The sequence below is a fragment of the Phaenicophaeus curvirostris genome, chromosome 1, assembly GCF_032191515.1.
Source record: "Phaenicophaeus curvirostris isolate KB17595 chromosome 1, BPBGC_Pcur_1.0, whole genome shotgun sequence".
Lineage (NCBI taxonomy): Eukaryota > Metazoa > Chordata > Aves > Cuculiformes > Cuculidae > Phaenicophaeus > Phaenicophaeus curvirostris.
In genome coordinates, this window is record NC_091392.1 from 138877754 (window position 1) to 138903187 (window position 25434).

General features: G+C 39.7%; 2 protein-coding genes across 5 annotated transcripts in view; one reads left to right on the plus strand and one right to left on the minus strand.

The window, feature by feature from the left end:
• Positions 1-25434, plus strand: part of CYFIP1 (cytoplasmic FMR1 interacting protein 1) — a 77308-nt gene that overhangs the window by 42435 nt on the left and 9439 nt on the right. For all 4 annotated transcript variants that reach the window (XM_069876006.1, XM_069875998.1, XM_069875989.1 and 1 more), the window contains exons 23-25: positions 3601-3688; positions 16022-16165; positions 17693-17783. In XM_069876006.1, the coding sequence (XP_069732107.1) occupies positions 3601-3688; positions 16022-16165; positions 17693-17783 (323 nt within the window). The remainder of the gene's footprint in view (positions 1-3600; positions 3689-16021; positions 16166-17692; positions 17784-25434) is intronic.
• Positions 8425-12720, minus strand: LOC138730734 (fibronectin type III domain-containing protein 9-like). Its single transcript, XM_069876210.1, has 2 exons — positions 12434-12720; positions 8425-9900 (listed from the first exon to the last, which is right to left on the minus strand). The coding sequence occupies exon 2, from the start codon at positions 9767-9769 to the stop codon at positions 9098-9100; it is 672 nt and encodes a 223-aa protein (XP_069732311.1). The 5' UTR covers positions 9770-9900; positions 12434-12720; the 3' UTR covers positions 8425-9097.

Below are 25434 nucleotides of genomic sequence, written 5' to 3' on the forward strand. Positions count from 1 at the left end.
AGCAATGGGATAGTAGATATCTGTTAATATTTCGTTCTCTATTTCATTTGCTGTTTCCTCGCACTTCAATTTATAGCCCCCTGTTCTCTCTGTCCTGACATTAATGTTCAAAAAGAGTGAGTTAGATCTAGCATTCACTGAGAGAGGAGGTGTAGGGCTACCCTTAGATCTGGCAGATAGGACAAGCAGGTTTAAGAAGGCTGGAAATTGGAAGTGTTTATACCAATTAGACAGGGAGGTGCAGAGGGATACTTTCTGTATGAGCTGGGGAGGATGATTGTGGTACTTTTATTACTCCTGAGATGAAGCTCAGAAAGTTTATGAATGAGATTGTCTGATCTGGTTCCTGCAGTAGCAAGGCGGCAGGTTTATTGATCAAAGTGGTTTCTCTCAGATTTCTCCTTATTTTCTTAAATAAATTATGATAATTGGAATCATAGAATCATTTAGGGTAGTTTATAAAGTGCTCGCTATGAACTCCTTTCTGGTAGCTATCGCAAAAACACTGATATAAAATTATTTGATACCTAAAATACTTACTTTGGAGTTCATATTGTCCTTTAGCAATCACTCTTGCACAGCTTTGGTAAGCCAGCAGGCTTTCATCTGCTTAATCTACTTTGACTGCTTACAAGCTGTGTTGATTAAAATGGATAAATTGCTGTGAGATCGTCAACACTGATTAAAAATGAAAAGAACTGATATCTTGGATTATGCCAAAGCCTGTATCTAGCAGTATCTGAAGGAAAGTAAAAATTTGCCTAGCTTTAGCACTGATATTCAAAGAACTTCAGTCCTTCAAAGAGGTATTTCTATTTCTTGGAGGAGGAGCAGGAGGAAACCAACCCGCTGTATGCCAAAAAGAGAAAGCACACACATTGAAAAAGCTTGAAGAATAGCAGATGATGCTGAACTGTAAAGGTTTCTATATAGCCTTTAGTTTTGAGAGAAGTTATCTCTAATATTTATTAGTCTTGTACCTCCTAGATTGATGCACCCTTTTCCCTGTTATATCCTTAGTACATAGCCATAGCTCTGCTGTAAGATACCAAGTGACTATCTCTTGGTCCTATTTCCTTTTATTAGTGTCTGTCTTTCTCTCATGGCATCTTTCCCCCATGTTCCTCAAGAAAGCCTAAAGGATACTTGCTTCAAGTCTTTGAGAAACTTTTAAGATTATTTATAATCATAGAATCATAGAATGATTTGGGTTGGAAGGGACCTTAAGACCATCCAGTTCCAACCCCCGGCCATGGGCAGGGACATCTCCCACTAGATCAGGCTGCTCAAGTCTCCATCCAACCTGGCCTTGAACACCTCCAGGGATGGGGCAGCCACAGCTTCACTGGGCAACCTGTGCCAGTGCCTCATCACTCTCATCACGAAGAATTTCTTCCTAATGTCTAAACTAAATCTTCCCCCTTCCAATTTAAAGCCATTCCCCCTCATCCTATCACTTCATGCCCTTTTAAGAAGTCCCTCCCCAGCTTTCCTGTAGCCCCCTTCAAGTACTTGGGGGCCACTATAAGGTCTCAATGGAGTCTTCACATCTCCAGGCTGTACAAGCCCAGCTCTCTCAGCCTATCCTCCTAGCAGAGGTGCTCCATCCCTCTGATGACCTTTATGTCCCTCCTCTGGATCTGTTCCATACCCTTTTTATGATGGGGATTCCAGAACTGGACACGATACTCTAGGTGGGGTCTCAGAAGAGCAGAGCAGAGGGGCAGAATCACCTCCCTCATCCTGCTGGCCACGCTTCTTTTGATGCAGGCCAGGATGCGGTTGGCCTTCTGGACTGTGAGCACACATTGCTGTCTCTTGTCGAGCTTCTCATCAATCAGCCCTGTTTAGAATTGCTACAATTCTAAATCATTAGAGGTGGACAAACCCTCAAGAATGTAGAGGAGCATTGGGAAACACACAAGAGTTACCTGTGTTTGTAGGGAGCTAATGAAACATAGAGACTGTGTCTCAAAATGTTTCTGGTATATGATTTCTGAGGCTGTGATTTCTTCTCAGTCCAAATACAATCTGACTGGTTAGCTCACAGTCACTAATGACACTGTAGTTCAAATATATTCATAATACTGTTCTGGAAAGAAAAAGAGTAATAGTTATAGCTTCCCAAGTCATGGCATGCACCCACATTTATATTCTGAAACACGTTTTTCTTTGCGAGGGTTTTAATTTAGTGATAACTTATCAGCCCTTGTCTGATACGACTGCACACTGAAACCCAGTCTTATCTCAAATGACATGATATCTCTTTTGATTTCTTTCATTTTAGAGATTTTCTTAGGGCTTGAAAATTGATGTCAGTTTAAAAAGGAATAGGATTTGTAGAGAAAGAATAGAGTAATCTTTGGGACTGTCATATGTTGCAGATTATTTTGCATTCCATCAACATCTCCAGTAAACTCGTTAATGAAGCATCTGTGCAGACAACAGATTCAAGTAATCTGAAGAGGAAGTTTTAAGTTGCTATGTAAGTGAGAGAGAAGGGAGGAAACTTGTACGGTGAGGACATGTAAATGTAAGGAGGAAATTTAAATTTTATACCTACGTAGTATAAAAATAACACACAGAACGGCCTCACTTGTTACAAACATTTGGTGCATGCTTCTTAAATGGGTGGTTTTCCTCTTCCCTGTGTACATGCAGCTTTGCCCCAAGAAATCCTTTTTATCAAGTTTAAACCCACACATTGAGTAACCATCCAATCCACAATCACACACCAATAATTTTGCTGGGCTTAGTAAATTTAAGCAAAATCAGAATTGTACTAGATGTTGATTAACTTCTTTCTGTGCTTCAACTGTAGTGCTGCAAAATGCGCATTACATAGTTAATGAATGACATGAAGGGAGTAGGTCTGTATGGCTGATTCACAAGAGGACTCGTGCCTTCAGAGTTCTACCTAAGCACCTTTACTCAGACTCTAATTAGGAGTGGACTGTTTGATCTTCTCTTTGCAGTACTCCATAGCTTTGTAGTTCTCTTGTCATCCTCTTAACAATATACAAAGGTAAAAACATATTTTGTATTGGTACATACTCACACTAAAGTGTGATCAAACTTTTGAAATGTGGATTTTGCTACAAGGATTACATCCTTCCTCATGACTTTTTTTTGAAAGAATTAATCTGAAGTATTTCTCCTGCTGTGAGTTTCTTTGGAGGGGAAACCTCCAGAACATTCAAGTAGAAATGTCATGCTCTTCTTTGAAGGTGTAATTCATTCTCGATGACTTAATTTTGGAAGCACAAGGACCGCCTTCTCTCTCGGAGGCTATTGCTGCTTTGTTAGGTGCTTCTTTTTTTGCTGGGCTGGGCTTGAGTAGAGGTGAGAAATATTTTGGGGCCCTGCACACCACTGGAAGAACAGGGTCCCAGTAAGCGATGGAGAATTGCGTTATGATTTGGGTCCAGGCTTTTGGGCAAGGCAGGCTGTATGCTTCCCCGATTTCAGCTTAGGCTGAAAGGCTACGGGTCTGGCTTTGATTTTGTTTGTAGGCAAAAGCAGTGTTACAGCATAAGGTACATTAGGTGCACACCTATTAACCCATGTGTAATTAATGAATATATATATTTTTTTTTATAGATTTGTTCGGACCGTGCTACCGTTTTCTCAAGAGTTTCAGAGAGACAAGCAGCCTAATGCACAGCCGCAGTATCTCTATGGATCAAAGGTTGGATTTAATTCCCTTTATATTTATGGTTTGCTACGGTTTGAAGGTGTCTTTTTTAGTTGTACAAATTATGGAATATGTAAGTCACTAAAAATGGATTCAGATATATTTTGTGAGTATTTTAAATTCAACATACACCTTTTTCAGACTTTGCTGTGAAGCTTATGATATGTTTCAGCCAAAAGTGCAAGTGATTAGATTGGTGGTTAGTCTTCTCTGTCATGGCTAAAAGGAATATAGATTCTGACCATCCTAAACTATCAGATACCAAAGTACTTAAATTATTTCAAAAAAACTATAGCATTTCTTTGGCATCTTCAACCTAAGGACCTCAAAGTGGTTGTGATGAACTTGGCCTTCTGGCCATCTTATTTCCTGTAGTAGCATCATCTTTCTTGCTTTGCAGGTTAGGAGTGCCTTGAAGGTTTATACAAGTTTTCAATTGAATTGTACGTGATATGCAGTCACGTACTCTGTGGGTTAAGGCGATGCCCCCTACTGAGGTTGGAAATGAGCTTATGTTGAGGGAGTACTTGGCACAAGAGAGCAGTGGTGGGTTTTGTGGAGCTATGCAAGTGAGGAAAGTTAACTTGTATTCACAGGACCGATGCCATGCTCATGTGTGCAGTATTGTATGTTGGAGGGATAAATTTATTCTCCCTGATCTCTGCAGATTTATTTTCTTACACATGAGTTATTACCTGAGTCTTAATGACAGTTAGAGGCATAGCACATTAACATATATCTGCATTTTTAATATTCAGTTAGAAATATTCATCTACATCCAACGGCAGTAAAAACCAGCAGTGGTATCTTCAGCAAATCATTTGAGAATATTTAACAAGATGTCACTCTTAATTTTGCATTGTTTTCTTGAGTATCAAGGAGGCAAAATGAAAGTATGGAAACGACAAACAAAAATATGAGGATCAAATTAGAGGATTGTTGACTTAAAAAAAAGTTGTACTCAATTATTCTTGTAATTTATACAAGTACACTGTGTCATTTTCACATCTAGCTAAGTTCATTATCTAGCTCCTACTTAAACATGAGCATTATTAGTCCTTGTCTTACTGTTATTTTCTGCACATCGTATCCTATTTATATTGTGCAATCTCAGTGAAGGCGTTTGTGCAGCCAACTAGCTTTTGAGAGCTGAAGAGATAGCTCCTACGTTACAAATTTTAGTCCTAACATACCTGCTGCATTTTAAAACTTTGATGCTTTTAAAATGTAAAGGAAGTGGAAAAGGATTCCTGCCTTTAATGTGGAATGTAACAACTGATTGTCTGGTACCGTGAATATATTTTCTACAAGATGGAACAGTAAGTTTTAGGAAAGTGGGATTTTCCTCCATTAGAGTTAATGTGTTCCTTACTATTTTAGGAGTTCACCAGATGCAGTGTAAGGAACAAAAAGCCCACTGAATTTAGTAGGTATTGCTAACTTAATTTAGCTAAGTAATGATACGGTGAGGTGAGTGACAGAGGATTAACTGGTGAGTCCTTTTTTTATCAGTGAGGTTACATTGTTAAAATGAGTTTAGTGATCTTTACTGTGAGAGCTGTATGTTTTCAGAAAACTGATTATTTTTCTGTATAAGCCAGGAGCAATTGTGGGAGTTCTTAGGTGCATTTCTGGAGCAAGTTGCATAACAAGATGAGCCTAGATTAGGAAATATTTCTGACTCTGTAGTTCTAAATTTTTACGAGGGTCTATTTTCATTCTTGAATCTAATGTATTTTGGAATTGAGTATATCTGTATGGAATTTTAGGAGGACATTTCTACTGTATATAGCAAGTAACAACTGGTAATTCTCACCTGATAGAGGCTACACATTCTAGCATGTGATATAACTGCCTGATAGTATTCTGTGTACTGTATAGCTAGGCTTGTCACAGAGCACATCCTTGTTTGGATGCTTTAATGGTTATATATTGTTGAATCGTCTCCTGCCTGAGTTATTGCAGGGTAAGGAGTAACTATGTAATTTTTATTTTATTGTCTTTTTTTATTTCTTGAACTACTCAGGATATTTAGGTGAGCACTTTGTAGTGATTGTAAAGCCAAGGAATATAGAATCACAGAGTGGTTTGGGTTGGAAGGGACCTTGAAGGTCATCCAGTTCCAACTCCCCTGCCATGGGCAGGAACACCTTCAGCTAGATGAGGTTGCTGGGCAACCTGTTCCAGAGCCTCACCACCCTCACAATAAAAAAAATCATCCTAATATCTAATCTAAATGTTCCCTCTTTCAGCTTAAAGCCATTACCCCTTATCCCATCACTACATGCCCTGATCAAGAGCCCCTCATTTTTATTTTCCTTATTGGACCTTGTTGTTGGTTGGGTATTGTTTCTGGGGCAGGTTGTTTGGATTCAGTTTTCTTCGTGTAGTTTTCTTTTGTTGTTAATTTAGGCCAAGACAAGGGCATTGTGTTTTCTTGTGAGTATGTACACTCATACTTGCATGTGTTGTGCTGTCATGGCTAAACAGTTTTTGTGCAGAAGCTTTGCACAGTCAATATGCTCGCTTAAGAGCAATTAAAGGAAATTTTTAGTTTTGATCTCAGTGTGTTCACATATTCTCAGATATTTCTAAATTAATCAAAGCATTTGGCCTATAATAGTGTGTATTGATGCTTAGGATATACAGTTGTGTCCATGTTCTCTGTTGTATTTAAAGTTTTTTGGGCAGTATCTTCATCCAGTTAAACGGAAATCCCCAGATACAACTTGCTTCTCCTGCTGATATGGGAGCAGAGCTGTCAGGTGGGAAGGAGCCAATCTGCAAAAGTTCATTAGCCTTTTAAGTGAGCTGGAATGTTTTAAAAGCTCATTGGGCATGGTCATTGCAATCCTTTTGCTCAGATGAACTGTGTGTAGCGTTAATGAAATGAATATTAGCAGATTCGAATGAGCTGGGTGAATAAAATACTTAATAATGTACATATAAGAAAGAGACTCTTATGGGGATTTGAAATTAGCTTTGCACATTAATGAAGTACATGGTTTAATAGAGATTGTGCAGACCAGAATTTAAGAGCTTCCTTTCTGGCTCGTGCAGCATTTTCCGAAGATTTTCATGTTTGTATGTCTTCTGCATTTTGTAGATGCTAACTTATTTGTTCTGTGAAAAAGGACCCCTTTGGAAAATATTTCTCAATGTGAATATAATGGTTTCTTACCTGCTGTTGGTGCACAAATCAGTATCACTTTGCACTATGATGCATCTTGTTATCAGTTTAGTAATCACTTGGAATGTTTTGCTCTTACTAAATCACTGTTAAAACTGGACAGTGAACTACCAAAATACAGGACTGCCACAGTGAACCTAAATAAATCTGTAATAAAACTTTCTATGCAAGAGACAGAGAGTCTTGTAGCTCTGTGATAGTGTGTGATGACGCGAGTTCTTCAAAACTAGTGCAGAAGTCGGATGACAGTCCCTGAGCGTTGCTTATTTGCAGCAGGTATGAAATGTCCATTGCTCATGAGGCAATGTAGATGTTTATCTAAGTAGTGCATAGTAAACTCCTTGGGTGGAATGGTTTTATATTTAGATGAGGGAAATCCTATTCCTGGCAGCGCTTCCGTGGTAACTCCCTGCTTTCTCAATCTGACATACACATATGTCTTTTTGTGTATAAATATTAAAATTCAGTAGGTGAATTGCCTCAAAACTGCTTGAGGACTGAACTGCTCCTTGTTCTCAGTGTACTTTATATATATGTGTGTTTAACATGTGTGTAAGTATATGTATTGAGCTGCCTTAAAACCCACATAAAGAAACAGAGATGCAAAAAAGTAAACAGGTCAAGGGCTCAAGAAGTTGGCAGAGATGAGAATATGTCTCTTGGTTCCACTAAACTAAAATCATCTTTTCTTTCTTTGATGAAATCCTAGTGAGAAAAGTGTTACTGTTAAATTGATTACAAGAACATTTAAAATAATTTTTTTCTTGTCCTTGCTACCTAGCTGCCCCTTTTTGGCAGTAAACTTGTAATATGGGCTTCATCCTCTGAAGACAGTTTTTCAGTGCTTGTTTCGTGAAGCACCTTCATTTGAAACAGCAGAAAATTGTTGTCTTCTTCACAGTTTATTTAAGGCTGGTGTGTTAAGACAAAGAGAAACGTGTCAGCTGGAGGAAATGCTATGTAGGTGATGGAGAACATTAGTGCTAACTTAACACAGTAAAACCACATTTTGGAGTGTTTTAAAAGTAACGTGCTCCCCTATTCAGCGTGTGTTTCTGCATGTCATACCTATCCTAGAAGGAAAAATTAAAGGTGACACATGAAACTTATGCCAGCTCCTGTCTTCCTAGCAATATGGGAGCTGACGTCTTTCACAAGCTGTGGGAAATGTTGTCAAAATATGGTAAGAGAAAAGACCCATTGCCTGCTGTGAAATATTGAGCGGGTGCTCTCTTGCCAAAATTGTACATCACCTTGGCTTCCAGGGCATGATGAAAAGGGATGGCAACTGCCCAGCCAGCAGTTCCCTGGCCATTACTGGTACAACTGAGCTGCATCAACAAGAGCTGACTTTATGCGCATGTTCAGAATTTTAAAATGCCTTCAATCACAGTGTATCTTTTTTTTCAGACATACCAGACTATACAGCGATACTAAGATTTATTATGTTTTTAGGAACACAGATGCACTTGAGATTTAAAACAGGGTGACTTATACACGTAAGCCAGACAAGATGCGTCATGTTGTGAGGGTGAAGAGATTTCTGTCCGAAGCGCCTTTGCACTTTGCCCTGAAGCTCAAGGCAGAGTGGGAGGATCGGCAGATTTGATTGCTACAAAAATAAAAAGTATTTTGACGTGGTTTCACTTCCTTGCCCCTTCATTACACAAAACACACCGTGAAGTTGGATAGAAATTTACAGCTGGTGAATGAGTTTTATCATTAAAACTGAAAGGGAAAGAGAAAAAGAAGGACCAGGAGTTGCTTCTCTGAACTTATCCTCTACAGGGAGTCACTCGCCTGCGGAGCAGAAGGTGGTTTGTGGTGTGTACAGGGGAGTGCAAAATATGATAACCCAGGTCTTTAGTCTTATTAGCAGTGTCCTTACAGAGCTGCTATCTTGCTGTTTTATACTAAAGAAAAGCAACCCCAGAAATCCCCTCAAAAGATAAACTGATTATTTGCTACATGCTTAATTTTTTAATAACAGAAGTGGCTGAAGTGCTCACTTCTTGGGAATCTGAACCTCTGCCTCTGGGTACCTCTGGCTGCATATGGGCTTTTGGAAAGGGACGTGACGACAGAGGTACAGCTGGTAGTGCTGCAAGTGAACAGTTGGAGCTCCCCACTGTGAGCCCTGACAACGCATGTGATGTGTTTGAAGCAGTTGGGATGTTGTGTGTTGTAAAAATCTTCTCCTTGATGAAAGGTTTCTAATTTATAGCAGAGCACTGTTCTGTTGTTGCCGCTCGTTCCTGGCTTTTGGAAGTCGGCATGACGGGCTCCTTGCAGGCTGAGGGATTCTCAATGATAGTGGCCAACTGGATGCCACCTGGATGCTTTCCCTCTATGTCCTGCGTCAGCTGACCCTGCCCACTGAACTCCTCTGAGACATGTGCTGTGCTTTTGGTCCACACCATCCTGTGGTCTTGTTCGGAGGTCCCATTTTGCCCTTGCAAATGCTCACGTCTCTTGCGGCACAAGAGGTGCAAGCAGCCGTATAGGAGGATTGCAGCAATGATGAGGAGCAGGACACTGCTGGTGAGCCAGATGCCTAGTGCCAGCTCTTTCTTGGTGTTGCTCACAGATGCTGGGTCTTGTTCCAGCGTGTTGAAAACTCTGCACTGGTCACTGGAGGGGTTGGCGGACTGGCAGGTCACACACACAATGTACGTTGTCAGCGGAGTCAGGTTTTCAACGACAAAGGAGGAGCGACTGGCAGGGACTCTCTCTTCCTTCTGAAAGCTCTTTCTCGAGTAACTCGATAACATACTGTTCCAGTTAGGATGGTACATGACACTGTAAAAACTGTCAGCACAACTGGCCATTTTTGGCCAAATTACCATTGCCGTGTTTCCTGTGATGTTTTGGACGGTTATTCCCATTGAGATGTTGCTTAGGTAGTTTCTTTCACTCCCGATGCTGATCTTGCTGTGGGAAGGGAGGGTGTCTGTTTCCTAGGGAGGTAACTGAGAAGGTGCAGCACTGGAGATGTGTGGATCTTAATCGTAGTGCTCTGTAATTTAGGAAAGGAGTTTGTTAGGAAACTGTGCTCTTGTTGTTAGTACTGCTACCTCAAAGTGAGGGCTGGCAGTTCATAAAGTTTGGAGTGTTTTAAACTGTGTTTTTTCCCAAGTGAAAGGCTAGATATGTGCTCATAGAAATTCAACTGGAGCTGCTGCCTGTCCAGGTGACCAGTTATATCTTGTCTCTATGAGAGATGGTGTGTTTTTCAGGATTTGCAATTGAGGAACCACTTGTTTTCACAGTTGTTTTTTTTTTTCAAATGCCTGTGCTTGCGACAAGGAACCAAGGGGATGCTGGCCCTTGACATCCTGTTCAAACTTTGCTTCTATATCAGCTTTGGTATACATGCTGCCCACGTATTTGGGACCTTCCCTAAAATAAGGATATTTTTGTCTTAAGGAATTTGTGCATAGGTAACATTAAGGGAAATAAAACCTCTTCAAGACTATCAAGGGGAGATATTAATATGCTTTGTACTTCTGAAATATATTCTCCTCCCACAGGGAAAAAGAAATTATCAGAAATTTACACAGGTGTGTTAATAAATGCCTCTCTCCTTCAGAGGAATGCTGGAGTTCTTTTTAGTAGAACAAATATTTCTAATAGGGAAAAAAGCTTAATATTGAACATAATTTATACTATGAATCAAACTTTATGGGAAAAAAAGTGAGTATTTTGCATTTTATTTTACTAATTCGGTGTTTTCTGTAATCTCAAAGCTTATTTTTGTGAGCAATGAATTTTCTTCTGTTAAGTAGCAAGTAAGGGGTGGTAGGAGTGGATTTTGAGGAATAAATTCCTCTACTATCTACAAGTCTTGATTTTTGCACATAGTGGTTAATTAAAAAAAAAACAGTACATGGAAACATGGCCAGATATTATTTTCTCTCCATTATCATTTTACATTAGTTTTTCATCCCTTGATATTCTTTATTTTTTGCTAGTGTATTAGCACATCCATAGCCACTGCTAGAGCAGCAGCTGTGATGATTGTACATTGGTGGCATCAGAATTGTAATATCTAATCTTCATGCTAGTCTTCAGGCTTTCTTAAGCTAAGCAAGTTGGTGAAATGTGGTATTCACTATAGCATACCTTTTGGATAAATAGTGTTTTTAAAAACATAACTAATGCTATTTTCTGTGCCAAATGATTGTATGTAGCTGCCCTGAACTAACACTCCTCCTCATAATAAAATGAACATTCGAAAACCTGCGAATACTTTGAGATTCTGAATTTGTGTTAAAAAATTTGTAAATAGTGTAAGGACAACATCTATTTTCTGTAAATTTCTAAATGCTTCTTTTAAAGAATGTCTTCCTTTCAAGGCAAAAATTTGGCTTCGGCTTTGGTAGACTTTTAATTGAAGTTGTTATTTTATAATAAAGCAAGCCTTAATAACAGCCAGTGTATATTTTTGTTTGTTTGGTGTGGATTTTTTTGCTTTTGCTGTTGTGAAAGGTAACTTTTGAAAAAGAGCCTACCTCAGCAATTTAAACTGATTCTCTTTTAGGTTAATAGTCAGTTTCTAGTGGCACTAGTATGAAAGTTTTTTCCACTGTGAAAATTTCTTACTTTTTAAATGAACATTAATACCCACAACAGTAACACTGTGTTTCATTAGTAATTATTTAATTATAAAAATGAATTACTTTTTTTTATGATCGAGTTTAAGATGTTAAATCTCTTGGCTAAGCAACAACTGACTATTAAAAATTCTTCTGATGAAGAAAGCTTATCAGACTTGCTCATAACATACTCTGAAATCATTCAGTAATACTTCTGTTGTGTTTTATTCCAGATATGAGGCTGGCAAAATATATATTATTTTAGTGGGATTTTGATAGTTACACTAATAGTAAGACGTCTGTGACTGCTTATGTATTAAAATTGTTGCTCAAGGCTTCTAAATTATACTTATTGACAAGTGGGAACAAAAATATGTATGTTTATTTTCATTACAATGTAAAACCTTAGAGATGACCGATGTGGATAGATGCTGCCATTCTATTCATGTGCTAAGGGCACCCTTTATGATAAAGCAACAGTATAAAGAAAGTGAATTTGCTATCAAATAACCTTATTAGACAGACACATTTTGTCATCTAACTTCTGCAGATATTAAAATTGGGTGCATTAGTAAAATCAAAGTTTTTACTTGCTCGCTTGTCTTCTCTTTAGCTGCTTAAAATTATAGTTTCTTTTTTGTAGAGCACTTCCTAACACAGTCTAGAAACAATAGTTTCATATTCACAGCATTTTGTAAGTAGAATGTTCAGGTTTTAATTAAATAGCAATACTACATTTCTGTTGTTGGAAAATAGCAGTTATTAGGAGACACGTAATTACTGACACATAAATGTTTGGAAAAGCAATTTGATACTTTATAGATTATAAAGTCAGGACTTAATGTCACTTCCTGACAGAAATTTCAGAACAGAATTTTCAGATAGTGATGCTGCTGCGAAAATGACATGAGCGCTAAATTTTCTGCATCCTTTTTCACATGAATTATTTCCTACCTGGTCTCTGCTTTTTCTTCCCCTCAGATTCCCTGGACTGAATTCTCATTGCTTGGTGCTTTCAGTTTTTTTCTCCGATGCTGCTGGTGGCATGGTTTCTTTGTCTCTTCCACTTAAATTCATGCAAGAGCACATCTTGTTCAAAGGTGCTGTGTCCTTGCTTTTCAAAGAACATACAGGAGAAAAAATAATGTCTTTTCTTGCCTCTCTTGCTTGCCTCTCCTCGCACGATGTGCTGCCTGAATATCCCTGTTATATGCTCTTGTGTGTGTACCAGTGATGCTGTGAGTGATTAATGTTAGCACTTTGATGACATCAGCAACTAGCAACTCTTTTTCTCCTTTTTTTTTTTCCCCTCAATATTAAGCAGGGAAGGGAGCAAAAAGCTTAAAAAATAATGAACTCGCTCTTTCCTTCCCTCCCTCTCTACCCTCATCCTCCCCTTTGTTAGTGGCTTCTTCCCCAAGCATTTTATGCTTTTGTGCATCATGGGGGGGGAGGTAACAGTGGTGTGTGATGGTGTTTCTTCATCCCTTGTCACGGTTCATAAATCTCTGCTAATCCAGCATTTACAGGTGGACCATTTTGGCTACTTCCCCATGAGGGTTACATTAAATAAAGGTATATTTTTAGATGGATTGGTTTCTTCTTCTTGTGCATTGGTGAGAGGATTGTTTTTTTAAATACTGAAATCATGTTTGCTTGCTTTTCTATGACAAATTTCTGCTCTGTGAAAAGGAGTTCCCTCCCTCTAACCTCACAGCGGTAAAATGCTTTAACCTACTGAAGTAAATTTCTTGCACTGTAGCTGAAGTAGATAGCTTGGACGCATTACTTGTTGAGACTTAACTGACTGGAAACATCAAAAGCAAAGAATGAAATCTCACAACTGTACAAATGCTTAGTGTTATTGGGACATTTGTCTGCACATGTTTTTATAAGGTTTCATCAGTTCTCTCCCCGATCAATGCCCCAGACCCCTTTCTGTACGTGGAGGGCTACTCAAATGCAGGCGTTGTACTAGAGGGATGGAGTTTTAGGCTGCCTGCCTAGTGGGATAAGTTTGGAGTACAGCCTTTTAGCCAGCTCCAGTCTAATAGCAGGACTGCGTCATATATTAGGAGTCTAATAACTAGCCAAGTATCTATTTTAGTTGAAGTACACAGAAAAGATGGCTGGCTATTTGGAAACAGTCCTCCTCCACAGAATCAACACAAGCCCACAGTCCTTAGAGCAGAGAGCTTCCCAGACTGACGTACAGCTGAGGACGGGGTACCTCCAGAGCAGGGTGACCTGCAGCAAGTTGCTCAGGGCCATGTCTAGTTGAATGCTGAACATCTCTGAGGACAGATACTCTCTGTTTGACCGCCCTCACAGTAGTGAAATTTTTTCTGATGTTTAAATAGGATTCCTGGTTGTGCCCGTTGCCCCTTGTCCTGACGCTGGACACTGCTGAGCAGATTTTGCTCTTTTACCTTTACTCCTTCTGTCAGTTACTGCTGCGTGTGGATGAGATTCCCCTAGAGCCTTCTCTTCTCCAGGCTGAACAGTCCCAGCTCTCTCGGCCTTTCCTCATAGGAAAGATGCTCCAGTCCTTTAATCATCTTTGAGGCCCACTGCTGGACTGTCCCATATGTCTTTCCATCTCTCTGCTGTGCAGGGGAGCCCACCACTGGACCTGAAAGTCCAGATGTGCCTCAGTAGTGCTGAGCAGAGGGGACGAATCACCTGCCTTGACCTGGTGGTGGTGCTCAGCCTGATGCAGCCCTGCTGACTGTTGGTCACCTTTGTCACAAGGCTTGTGGTCAGCTGCTTGTTCACCAGGACCCTCAAGATAAGAAAAACAAAAAGCGTCCCCAAACCCAGCCTTCTGCAGCTCAGGCTGTCTTACTGTATAGTTTCTTCACACAGATAGAATCAGAATTTCAGGCACGTAAAAAATATAGCACGTGAAAAAGTGAATTTCAGTACTGGCAACTTCTTGAGTATTCGCAATGCAGAAATAAATTGCTGGTTAAAGCTTTCTGTGATTGTAGAAGCATGATAAAATTTATGTCATTGTCTGTGGATGTGTGTTTTAATAACATATGCAGGGTTTTTCACTTAGGACAAGGAGGTACCTGATTCAGAAAGTTGGATTTTGATCTCTAGTTCGGTGGGTCTCTTCCAACCTGGTGATTCTATGATTCTTGTTCTCTCTCTAAAGACCTAGGTGGTCTCTTCCGAGCCTGTTCTTTTGTGTATTTCTTCTCGTAATGCAAAAATTTTTGCCCCATGAAGCTTTGTGAAATACATCTAAGTCATCCACAGAAGGTGGCCAAGAAGCATTAACCTGTTGCCAAATTTGCATTTGCTATGTGTCAGTCTAGAATACAACTTTTAAATTTGTAAGTCCACAGTTCAAAACATATTGGAAACTGGTGTTTATATAGAGATTTCCAACATAAATCTTATATCCCAATCTCTTCTAAAGAGGATTTGTAAGTCCTCTTCTTTTATGAGACTAAAATCCTTCAGGAGCTTGGTGGTTTCATGACTTGGATTCCTAGTAGTTTCTTTGTGCAATACTATCTATTACAGTATCTGTAATTGACTTGCATGGATAATTGGAGGAGGATCTGCATTGGAGGAAAGGTCAATGTTCTTCCTGGATATTGGTGAAGGAAAATTTTCTGTTACAGCTGATGCATGTAGAGTTGGAAGTCTAACAATATTCTCTCTTCCATGAATGTATTAGAGAGAATGAAAATGGCAGAAAAGAAAAGGAAACACAACAGAACTTTCTGCAAGAAGAGTTGACAAGATTCCCTTTTAAAATTAAATTTCAGGGTATTGGGAGAACAACCCACTTACAGAAGTGGAGGATGTTAAGGTAGCTAAATCTCCTTTGATCCACAGCTTCAGCAAGCAGTTCCTAAATCCCTATGTGGCATCAGTTGTGTTTGCTTTGAAGAAATAGTCATTAATGTGGCAAAAGCACCTGATCCTGCTTATACAATTCTGGAAGAATTTCCATGAAGTTGCATCGTAGACTTGGATTTGCTTTGATGTTGTGTACAGCTGAGGGATTTGAAAAAGAGAGATCCTTATTAATTAGTTGCAGAGAGCAGTAACTGCAGAAGGCTGGTTTTTTGTAGTTGAGTCCTTAGAGACTTAAAACACCTATTATGAACTGAAAATTGAAGTAACTTCTTTCAAGATGTTTTGTACATAAAATAGATGATACAGGAATAGAAACTGTGCTTTAAATTCAGGGATATGAATACTGGCATTGACTACTTCTATCCTCTTGCATCTGTGTAAACAAAAAAATACAAAAGAGGACATGTTCATGACTTTATAAATGGTAAAAAGAAGATGCCTGGTGAAAAAAAGTGTTCACAAGTTTTTCTTGCTAATACAGAGATTTTGGTTGGAGTTTCCTGCTTTACAAATGGGAAGCTTTGTATTTTAACTTTTTGGAGAGAGAGTGAGGTATGAAGTTATTGTTTTATGTTTAATATGCTTTAAAATGCTGTTTAAATGAGATTATTGTAAAAATGCAGTAAGATGAAATTGTCATTAATCATATCGGTTTTCATATTTTAGGCATTGAATCTGGCATATTCCAGCATCTACAGCAACTACAGGAATTTTGTTGGACCCCCTCACTTTAAAGTCATCTGTAGACTTCTTGGGTATCAGGGTATTGCTGTGGTGATGGAGGAATTGCTGAAAGTTGTCAAGAGCCTGGTATGACAATTGTCTTTCTTTTTTTGCTATTCCAAATGCCTTCTGATGGGAAATGTCTCAAGAAAAACAAAGTGAAAGTAAGATCTCTGATAAAACTAATTGAAATGTTACTACCATTGAAATTCAGTATAAGCTGTGTTTGAGAGTACTTGGTGTCTTGTGAAAGCAATAGATGATGTGCCTTGGTAGCCTAAGCTGTTCTGAAAGCCTTGGATTTTACATTGGAGATGAATTTAATTTGTGGAGAACTGTTAGATTCTAGGTAAACTCTGAAAAAGTATGAATGTTCTAAATTAGTTGATTTCAATCTAAAGATTGTACTGTAAATTCACTTTCTTGATATTTTTTGAGAACAGGTGGAGTGTGCTTTCTGCTTTGCCTAACTTCAGGGCTTTCATTAATAACATCTTTGACAGATGACACCTTAATAACAAGGAATATTTAATCTCTGTGCTTGATCTAGCAATGGATAGCTTCAGGCGTATTTGAAAGAGTTGAAGATGTTGAGGAAGTTATCCAAACAGCCTGGAAAGGGTCTTTTCTGTAACTAGGAGGAGGTTGAGGGGCTGGCTGTTTGCTGTGATATTAATATCTATGTGTAGAGTTGTAATGCCTTGTGGTTATGTTTAGGCTGAAGAAATGGCCTTTTACTCCCTATGTTGCCTGTTAGGAGCAGGCTGCTAAAACAATCCAGCTGTATCAGGGGATAGCTGTAGTTTTCATAATCTCGCTTCAGACGCTTGACGCATTCGGCAGTTTTACAGTAATTCCCACAATGTTTTAAGTATGTTTTGGACATTCTAGAAAGACTGGTGACTGCCTGAACGGGTACAATGGTCTAATCTCCAAGAAAAGGGGAAAATACAGATTTTTTTTTTGTGATTTGGGGTTCAGAGTTGTTTTGTTGTTTTTGGGGGGGATTTTAAAAAAATTATTTAAATGGTAAATGTTCTTAACTCATTAGAGGTAGCATTGAATGCTTGGGTATTTGAAAAGGAGGTTAAAAGACCTGGATGGAGGCATCCTGCTGATGACTGATGCAGATGCTTAGATGTGGGGAGACAGGTGTAAGTGTCTAGTGGGAGGAAGGAAGACTGTAGGCTGGGACTCTGTCTTAACTGGTATGTCTGAAGTAGCCAGTATAAGCTGTTACAGACATACCTAATGCTAAAGATTTTTCTGTTGTGGCTTTTGAAAACATTCAAATGCAACTTTTTTTAACAAAAATCTGGAAAATAGTTAGTCAGTCAGAGACAGTCTGCAAGAGAAGAACATGATTTCCCTAGTTTTACCCTTCTGGTGTTAGCGGTTTTACCACTCTACATTAGCCACCTTTTGCTACAGGAAATATGAAGGAAAGTGTGACTTCGATGTGAAAAAGTTGTCTTTTTGAAGATGACGACTGACAGAATTAAGTGCAGTATTGTTTGAGCTTGTTCAATTTATGTGTAGTTTGAATGCAATTTTTTGGTAAAATTTCTTAGTTCAGTAACACTGCCGTGTTTACACACATCTGTTTTCTCTTAGTTACAAGGGACGATTCTTCAGTATGTGAAGACCCTAATGGAAGTGATGCCGAAGATCTGTAGGTTACCAAGACATGAGTATGGCTCTCCAGGTTAGTTCATGTTTGGTGTTACCATAGTAGAATTAATAAGATGATATTAACTACCGTCTTCTGGATCGTGTTTACCTCTCCTTTTCCCTGCCTCTCTTTTCTCTCCCAATAATCTGCACTTAGTCTTTTCTTCTTCTCATAACATTGAATGCTGGTCTTCCTGAAAGTACTTAATAAAGTTTTAAGAATTCTATGCTTAGGGCAAATAAAAGGGTGATTAGGCAGCCTAGTGATATAATTGATCTTGAGGTGGGATGTTCGCAATACTTTCTATTTCTAGTCTTTCTCCTAAGTATGTTACCCTTTCACACTTGTTTTGTTTAAATGTCTCATTTAGATAACCCAAATTCTTTGGAAAAGCCTTTGCTCCTTCTTCCTTTGCCCTTATCAAATGTAAGATGAAAGGAGTGCCACTGCTGAGAGGCAAACCGGTCCTGCCAGAATAGTTATGTCTGAGGCTTTTGTGGGGTGCGTCTTAGCCACTTAACAGGAGGTGTGACAGTTGCAGAAGAAATTACTTTGAAAGCTGCTTGCCACTATAGAGAAATAATTGGCTAATTAGTATTTATCACATTGTTCACTGAAAATCTGAAACTGCTTCCCCCCCTTCAAAATATTCCTCCTCCACAACTTCTAATTAACACAAATTAGTCCTTCCATGTGCCACCCACTTCCTGAGTATATCTCTGTTTTTCCAGAGTGGCTTAGGTTTATTAAATGCCACTCCAAGTGGAATGAGGTTGGTTTCTTTCTGCTTCCCACAGCTTGCTTGACGCTCATTACCAATGTTGAACGAAATCGAGGACTTACTAAGTGTTTCCTTCCTGTTTTTCTGCCTGTAGTGTAGAAATAGATGAATCACGGTAGTTAGCAGTATAAAAAAAAATCTGTCTGAGGGTTTTGGCCACTCATTAAGGTCTGACCACACAAGCAGTAGGTATTCCCAAATATAGGTTATGCATCACCAGGGTGTGCGGTGCTGCTGGTGACATGAGGAAGCTTATAGTCTCTTGCCAGAAATCCTTACCTGTAAGGATTAAGTATTTGGCAGGAGATGCCCAAGAACTTAAGCAGAAACTTTCTCTTGAGGTTCATTGCACTTTACTTGTGCAATGGTAGCTTTCACAGGATTGATTAAAACATTTTTAAATCCTCCATCACTTGCCTCTTCTGTAGAGATCACAAAACTGACTTCATATTTACTCTTGCAAAAGAAATCCCACAGGTTTAGATGCCTGCTGTACTGAGTGATCAGAATAACCCTTGCTGTTGTGAAGGAAGATCATGGCAACTAGATTTAGAGTGGATCTCAAAAATCAGTCTGATTCTGTGCTCCTTCACTGCTCCTGTTTCTAACAGTTTTTTGTCTTAACACATCTGTTTTTCCTGTTCCGAACTATTTCTAGCAGTGAACACTTAATAACTTCACAGAAAGTCTCTTCCAAGAAATGGCAGAGACAGTCTTCATCACACTGTCATGCTGCTTCTCCTTTTCTTTTCAAACATGCTAGACAGAAAATGCTTGTGGAAGCTCAGTGTATCATCATGTTTCTCTCATGGCGTTGGAGAACTGCATTGCACTCCCCTGGCATCTCTCCATCATGGAGCCCTTGAGCTGCCCTTGGAGCAGCTCTGACTGATAAAAGAAAATGTTCGATGCAATGGGGATGTGCTGTAGATTTTACCCCTCATCTGGCATCTTGAGAGGAACTGCTAGTTTGTAGAAGGGCAGGCTTAAACTGTGCTTGAATCACTGTCCTCTCCTTTCTGCGCTGAATTCTCCTCTGCAGTGGTCTTTGCCACAGCTTGTTTACTTGGATCACCACAGAAAATGTAAGCTAATTCATACCAACTGTTGTCTTTTCCCTCCTCTGCCTCTGAAATCTTCCTGCAGAGGCTAGTAGTTGTAGTAGTAAGTTTAAGCGCAATGGAACGTGTATGTGTGCTGCTTCTATTCTTTCCTAACAAATCATTTAATCACTTCTTTATAATTGGCACTACCTACACATACAGACCAAATCTGTGATTCTGATCTACAGATTAAATATGTAGACCCTCATCTGTCTTGTTGTAAATCAGAATTAATTTCCTGAGTCCGTTCTCCATATGCAAAGCGATTTAAGTGTGCTTGGTAAGTAAGCCTCTAGCTATTTCGTACACTTCAGATTTTCATTTCATTCAGACTCTGCTGATTGCAATTACTTGAGCCCTGCATAATCAGCCCTTGAGACCTGTGGATTTCTAAACAGTGATTTATTCCTGCTAAAAGGAGCAGGGTACAGACTTGTTCAGGACTCCTGTTCGCCAATGGGTTTGTTTCCATAGGAACAGTCTAAAGCAGCGGGGAACTTGCTCATCTGGTAGTCATAAAAATATTTGTCTAAAAATACATTAAGCATGAGGATTTTTAAAGGGACCTTTCAAAGTCACTAAATCTTTTAAGGGAATGTTGGCATATAAGAGTTTAAACTTGAAATTTAATTTTGGAGGTATCATTTTCTTGTGCTGTTTTTCTAGTATTTGGATATGGCATTCTGGCTTTCAAAAATGAGTATTTTATGTCCTGCCTCTCTGAAGTGTCATTGGACACAATGATGAAAGCAATTTGTCAGCTCTGTTGTGAGATGAATCTTAGAGTTTTGTCATTGGTATATCCCTTCTCCAAAAGAAAGTTGTTTAAAAAAATTGATAAAGGTATCAAGATATTATAAGCTTGATGAGAACGTAGTCTAATCATGTATTTTTTCCCCAAGTTTAGCATTTCTATGTTTCTTCCTTAAAAATCAATGCAACAAACCACCCAAAGCTGCTGCACCTCATTACACCAGGTCATGATCCCACACGTTCACATGGCAGTTTGGGGAAGCCTCCAGTGCCCTGTGCTGCTGGATGCTGTGTTCCCACCTCTCCTGGGTCTGATTGTGCTGCTGGCAACACTTTTCGAGCTGTCTCAGCACAAGCGGGTGGGCAAAAAACTGTCTTCCACCCCTCCTTTTTCTGGAATATTTTGGTTCAGGGTCTAATAGGAACTGGAGCCAGCCTGGGCTGGGAAGCATGGTGCAGGGCAGTAGTGGCTGGAGGCTGCTGGGGAAGCATCACTTGGGGCACAGCAGAAGGGCTTGTAATGCTTCCCATTTTCTCAGGCTTTTGATCATACTTGGACAAAGAGGAGAATCCTCATGGGGAAGAGTATGAAGGGTGTTTATTCATAGTTTTTTTTCTTGCACATAGGAGAAAGATTTTTGAGGGAATCACAGACTACTCAGAAGAGTTTGAGGGCAACGCAAATCACCTAGATAATTGTGAAAGGGCTGTAAGGACTTATTAGATCCACAGAACCAAAGGATTTTTCTTTCTAGCAAAATAAACACAGTGCTCAGGCTCATTGATCATAATTCCCAGATACATGTGTATACTTAAGCCTTACAGGCATTTCTGTTGAAAGGAATGGCGTGACTGCTGATATGCAGAGTTCGTTCTGTCTCTTGTGAGCTAAGGAAGTATTTGTAGCTAGCATTTGAAGGTCTGTGAAAGCGAACATAAGCTAAAGGTCATCATAGCACCCAGTTTCTTAGGAGCAGATTTTTTGTTGTAGATTGACGGGTTTTATTTGGCAAGAGTCAAGTCAGTCCTCTGCAGAAAATAACCCTTGACACAACTAGACCAACAATTATGTTCAAGATCAGGTTTGTTGTTAGTCAGCAGTTCAGTTCTAGAATTAATAGCCACTTTTCATCCTAGTCTTTTAGGTACTAGAATAGTTACAAGCTCTGGAATGTGTTTGATTTGAGTCTGCAGGTGTGAATTGAAATTGTTTTACAGCAAATGAAAGGTAACTGAAGGGAAGAAATTCAACTAGCTTTCCATTGCATGTGTGGACTTGGTCTGACTTCCTAAATTAATTAGTGTACAGACTGCACAGCTGAAACCTGGCATCTGCTGTTTGAGTGCTATTGAGATAGGATTTTAGAAGCAGAGATGGAACATAATCCTTTAGCAATCTTCTATACTTTACTAGATCTGTTTTATATCAGCAGCCTTTGCTTCTGTTGAAATCTGTGTAAACCAGAAACTGGGATTATAAAATCAATTATTATGACACCTAATGTCATCCCATCTGCAGGAATAGAGGAGTTTAATTAAAAGTGCTTTCTTGGAGAGAAGGAGCAAAAACCCTTGAATCATTTGCCTTGCAAAATTCTATGTATATGTATCTAATTCAGTAACTTACCTATCACAATACAGAACATTAGGGGAAGAGGAAAGTTCCATGCAGTTAAGTGAAATTTAATTTCCTGAGACCCTTTTCTTTTTTGCAGAGCTTCAGTATGCATGTGTAGTTTGTCAGAAAAATACAGTTCTGTATTCCACACAAGGAGGTGTGACTGGGAATGCCATTGCTCGAACATTATTGAAAATGTGGTGATGTATTTCTGCCACAGGACTTCTGTGGCAGACACTGCGGGTGTCTGTACTTCTATGTCTGTATGTGGAGACTGGGCTTTGGTGAAGAAATAAGGATCTTTCATAGAATCATAGAATAACCAGGTTGGAAGAGACCCACCGGATCATCGAGTCCAACCATTCCTATCAAACATTAAACCATGCCCCTTAGCACCTCGTCCACCCGTGCCTTAAACACCTCCAGGGAAGGTGACTCAACCACCTCCCTGGGTAGCCTGTTCTACTGCCCAATGACCCTTTCTGTGAAAAATTTTTTCCTAATGTCCAGCCTGAACCTCCCCTGGCGGAGCTTGAGGCCATTTCCTCTTGTCCTGTCCCCTGTGAGAGGAACTGTCACCTGGAGTGACTATAAAAGGCAATACATAATTTTTCTGGTATGAACCTCAAGCCTCTTTGACTTATGCTACTCTTCTGCTTTTGGGTGAACTTAAGACTTTGGTTTCAGTCACACCTTCTGTTGGGGTTTAGGTAGTAGCATTCCTTGTTGCCAGTCCTCTGTATTGCTCCTGGTTTCTCTCTGTGCCGTCCTGCTTTTTATTTGCTTTAGGCAACATGGGTGGTTCCCAGGATTTCCCTTCAGAGCTGCCCATATAACATTAATAAAATATTTTCAACATTGTTCTGAGCATCAATCTCTCTTCTGAAACTCCCCACAAAATCCACAGGCTGAGTGAGGAGCTGAGGAGAGTTTGACCCCCACCCCATCATTTTCCAACCCCTTCATGACTGCTAGTTGTTTCCATGTTGCAGTAGCAGAATCATCCTTGTTGCTCTGCTCAACTTCTGTTCTTACCAAATTGTTCCCTGTTTGCCATACAAGGTAAAGGGAAAAATGTTCCTATGTCCATCCGTATAGCAAATATCCTACTTGCTTGGCTTCTGCTTTCTTGCCATGGTAACTATGTGAATTCTACAGTTATGCACCATGTTTTGGGGAATCTTCCAGCCCTTCTGACAGTTCACCGTCAATGTCTGTGCACATGCCACGGATACTAAGGCCAGAAGTGTTGGTAGATATTCCAGTTTGATTTCCTCTATGACACAGATCTACTTCTAGGACAATGCAATCGACTTTTGCTTCCAGAAAGGCATCCAGTGTTGGCATGAGGAAAGTATTTGACTTGACTTCTAGCAGTGCATCCTTAGACGACCTATCTTGCAAGGCACGGAAGCCCTATTATTGACAGAGAAAAACACAAAGGAATTTGTAGTAAAGGAATTTGTAGATTTGTAGTAAAGCTTTCTTCAGTTCCCTCACTCTGCATTTTTTTTCCTAGCATCAAAAATTTGTGTAAAATTTTCTGCTGTATCAATCTGCCTTTTCAACCTCATCTTTAAAATGGGAATCGCTGTATTCAGCCCTGGAGCATCTCATTGCCACGGTGGGCTGGTGTGTTTAAAAAGAAAATATAAGTGCTCACTGCTGGTCAGATATGTGGGAGTTGCAACTGACCTTTGTGTCGCAACTTTGAATGGACACTGACAGTCTTTTCCAGAGCTTTTTTATTAGATGGCTCCCATGTTATGGGAAGGGGGAAGTCTCTGATGTGCTGGCATGACTTATTTGCTTTTTAGCTAGATTTAAATGTGATTCCTTTGAATAAATCAAGCTTAGCAAGCACTCGTTACACCTGACTTTTCTTTCTCCATTAGTTTTTCAGTTCTGTTTTTCTATGGTGTTGCTAAAATACCAAAGTTAGGTCTGAAATTTATCTCCAGTGAATGTGTGGGGGAACACTCATTTACTACAAATTTTCTATTGACAAACAGCTCTTTGAGATGCAAAAGAGCCAACCCTGCATCTCCTCACCATGTACTTTATTGATGTTTCGTGTTACTAACTTTAATGATGTGAGGCTTTCTGTAGAAGTGTGTGGGCTAGCAGTACAGTTCCTTCCTTTGCTGTATATTTTCAAGGGATTTTGTTGGCATGGATATGGTCCAGTTTATCATAGTATTTTATGTTTGTGCTTTCCCTTCTCAGCCATTACCTTACTGAGTAAATACAGGAGTCTAACCTTCTGCATGGGAAGTGCTCATCAGCTGCATCCAAGAAACACATGGGGAGATGGTGGGGGGCATCTGTGCTGTCATTCCTCATGTCCTTTCAATTGCTTTAGATGTGGTTGGGTAGAGATTTAACTGTCTGACTGAATTCAGTGTAATGGAAATGAACTGCTGTACACAGTGTGCAATTTGAAAGCTTTGCGCGTGTATTTTCTTCTTTCTCAAGGTTTTTGGTGGCTTTTTAAAAGGGTCAGGCTTGTGCAGACAAATGGAAAAATGCTGATAAAAATTAACTTGTAAAAAGCCAGAGAGCTGTCTGACCTACTGCAACTCTCTGCTCTTCCTCGCCTGTAGCTTTAACCTCTGTGGTGTTGACCAGATCAGGTCCCTGCAAAAGCTGCCAAGCCTGGTGTCTCCTGGGCTTGTCTGTAGCCAAGGGACTGTGCAGCCTTTCTGGGGCTGGGAGGAAGGAGCTGGAGATCCACTAGTGTGTTAAGCATCACCATTTTTGGGGAGAGGTTTGATGGAAGAGACATGTTTGTGTAAGTAAGGTGTTTTTAAAATAATAATTTAGCTGGTTTATAACAGCTTTTAGGAAAACTCTAAGAAAACCATGTTCTGGCTGTGCTTGCCAGCAAGATCTGATGTACTCTTGACAGCAGATCTTCACTTGCGGTTTTCTGTATTTAATTGTTTTGTGAGGTTGCAGATCACCTCTGGCTGAGTGTGTCACTGTCAGAGTCATAGCCCGACGCCAGTCCTGTTCCCTGTATCTTTAGTGCTCTGCTCCTTGCTGGCTCTGTCATCCTCAAAAATAACAGCTGTGAATTGAACATGTCAGGTGGTGCAGCAGGTTGGGAGACAGAGGCTGAAACAGGATTAATAATTTGCTAAGGGGCATGGTTTAGTGTTTGATAGGAATGGTTGGACTTGATGATCCGGTGGGTCTCTTCCAACCTGATTATTCTATGATTCTAATAGCAGACAAGAGCCCTAGTTTTTATTCCTGCTCCTGGAAATTGTTTTCTTACCTCTATAAGTTATACTGGCTCCCTTTTCCAGGAGCGATAAGCTAGGCACTCCATTTTGCATGATTTATCCAGTTAAAAAGATCGGTGCACCACTGACTTAGTCCCTTATAACCTCTGATTTTAAACATATTTGAATACTGCTCCTTTCA

Bases quoted from the DNA above. Each gene is read 5' to 3' on its own strand.
- LOC138730734 (XM_069876210.1), bottom strand. From the start codon at position 9,769: ATGGGAATAACCGTCCAAAACATCACAGGAAACACGGCAATGGTAATT.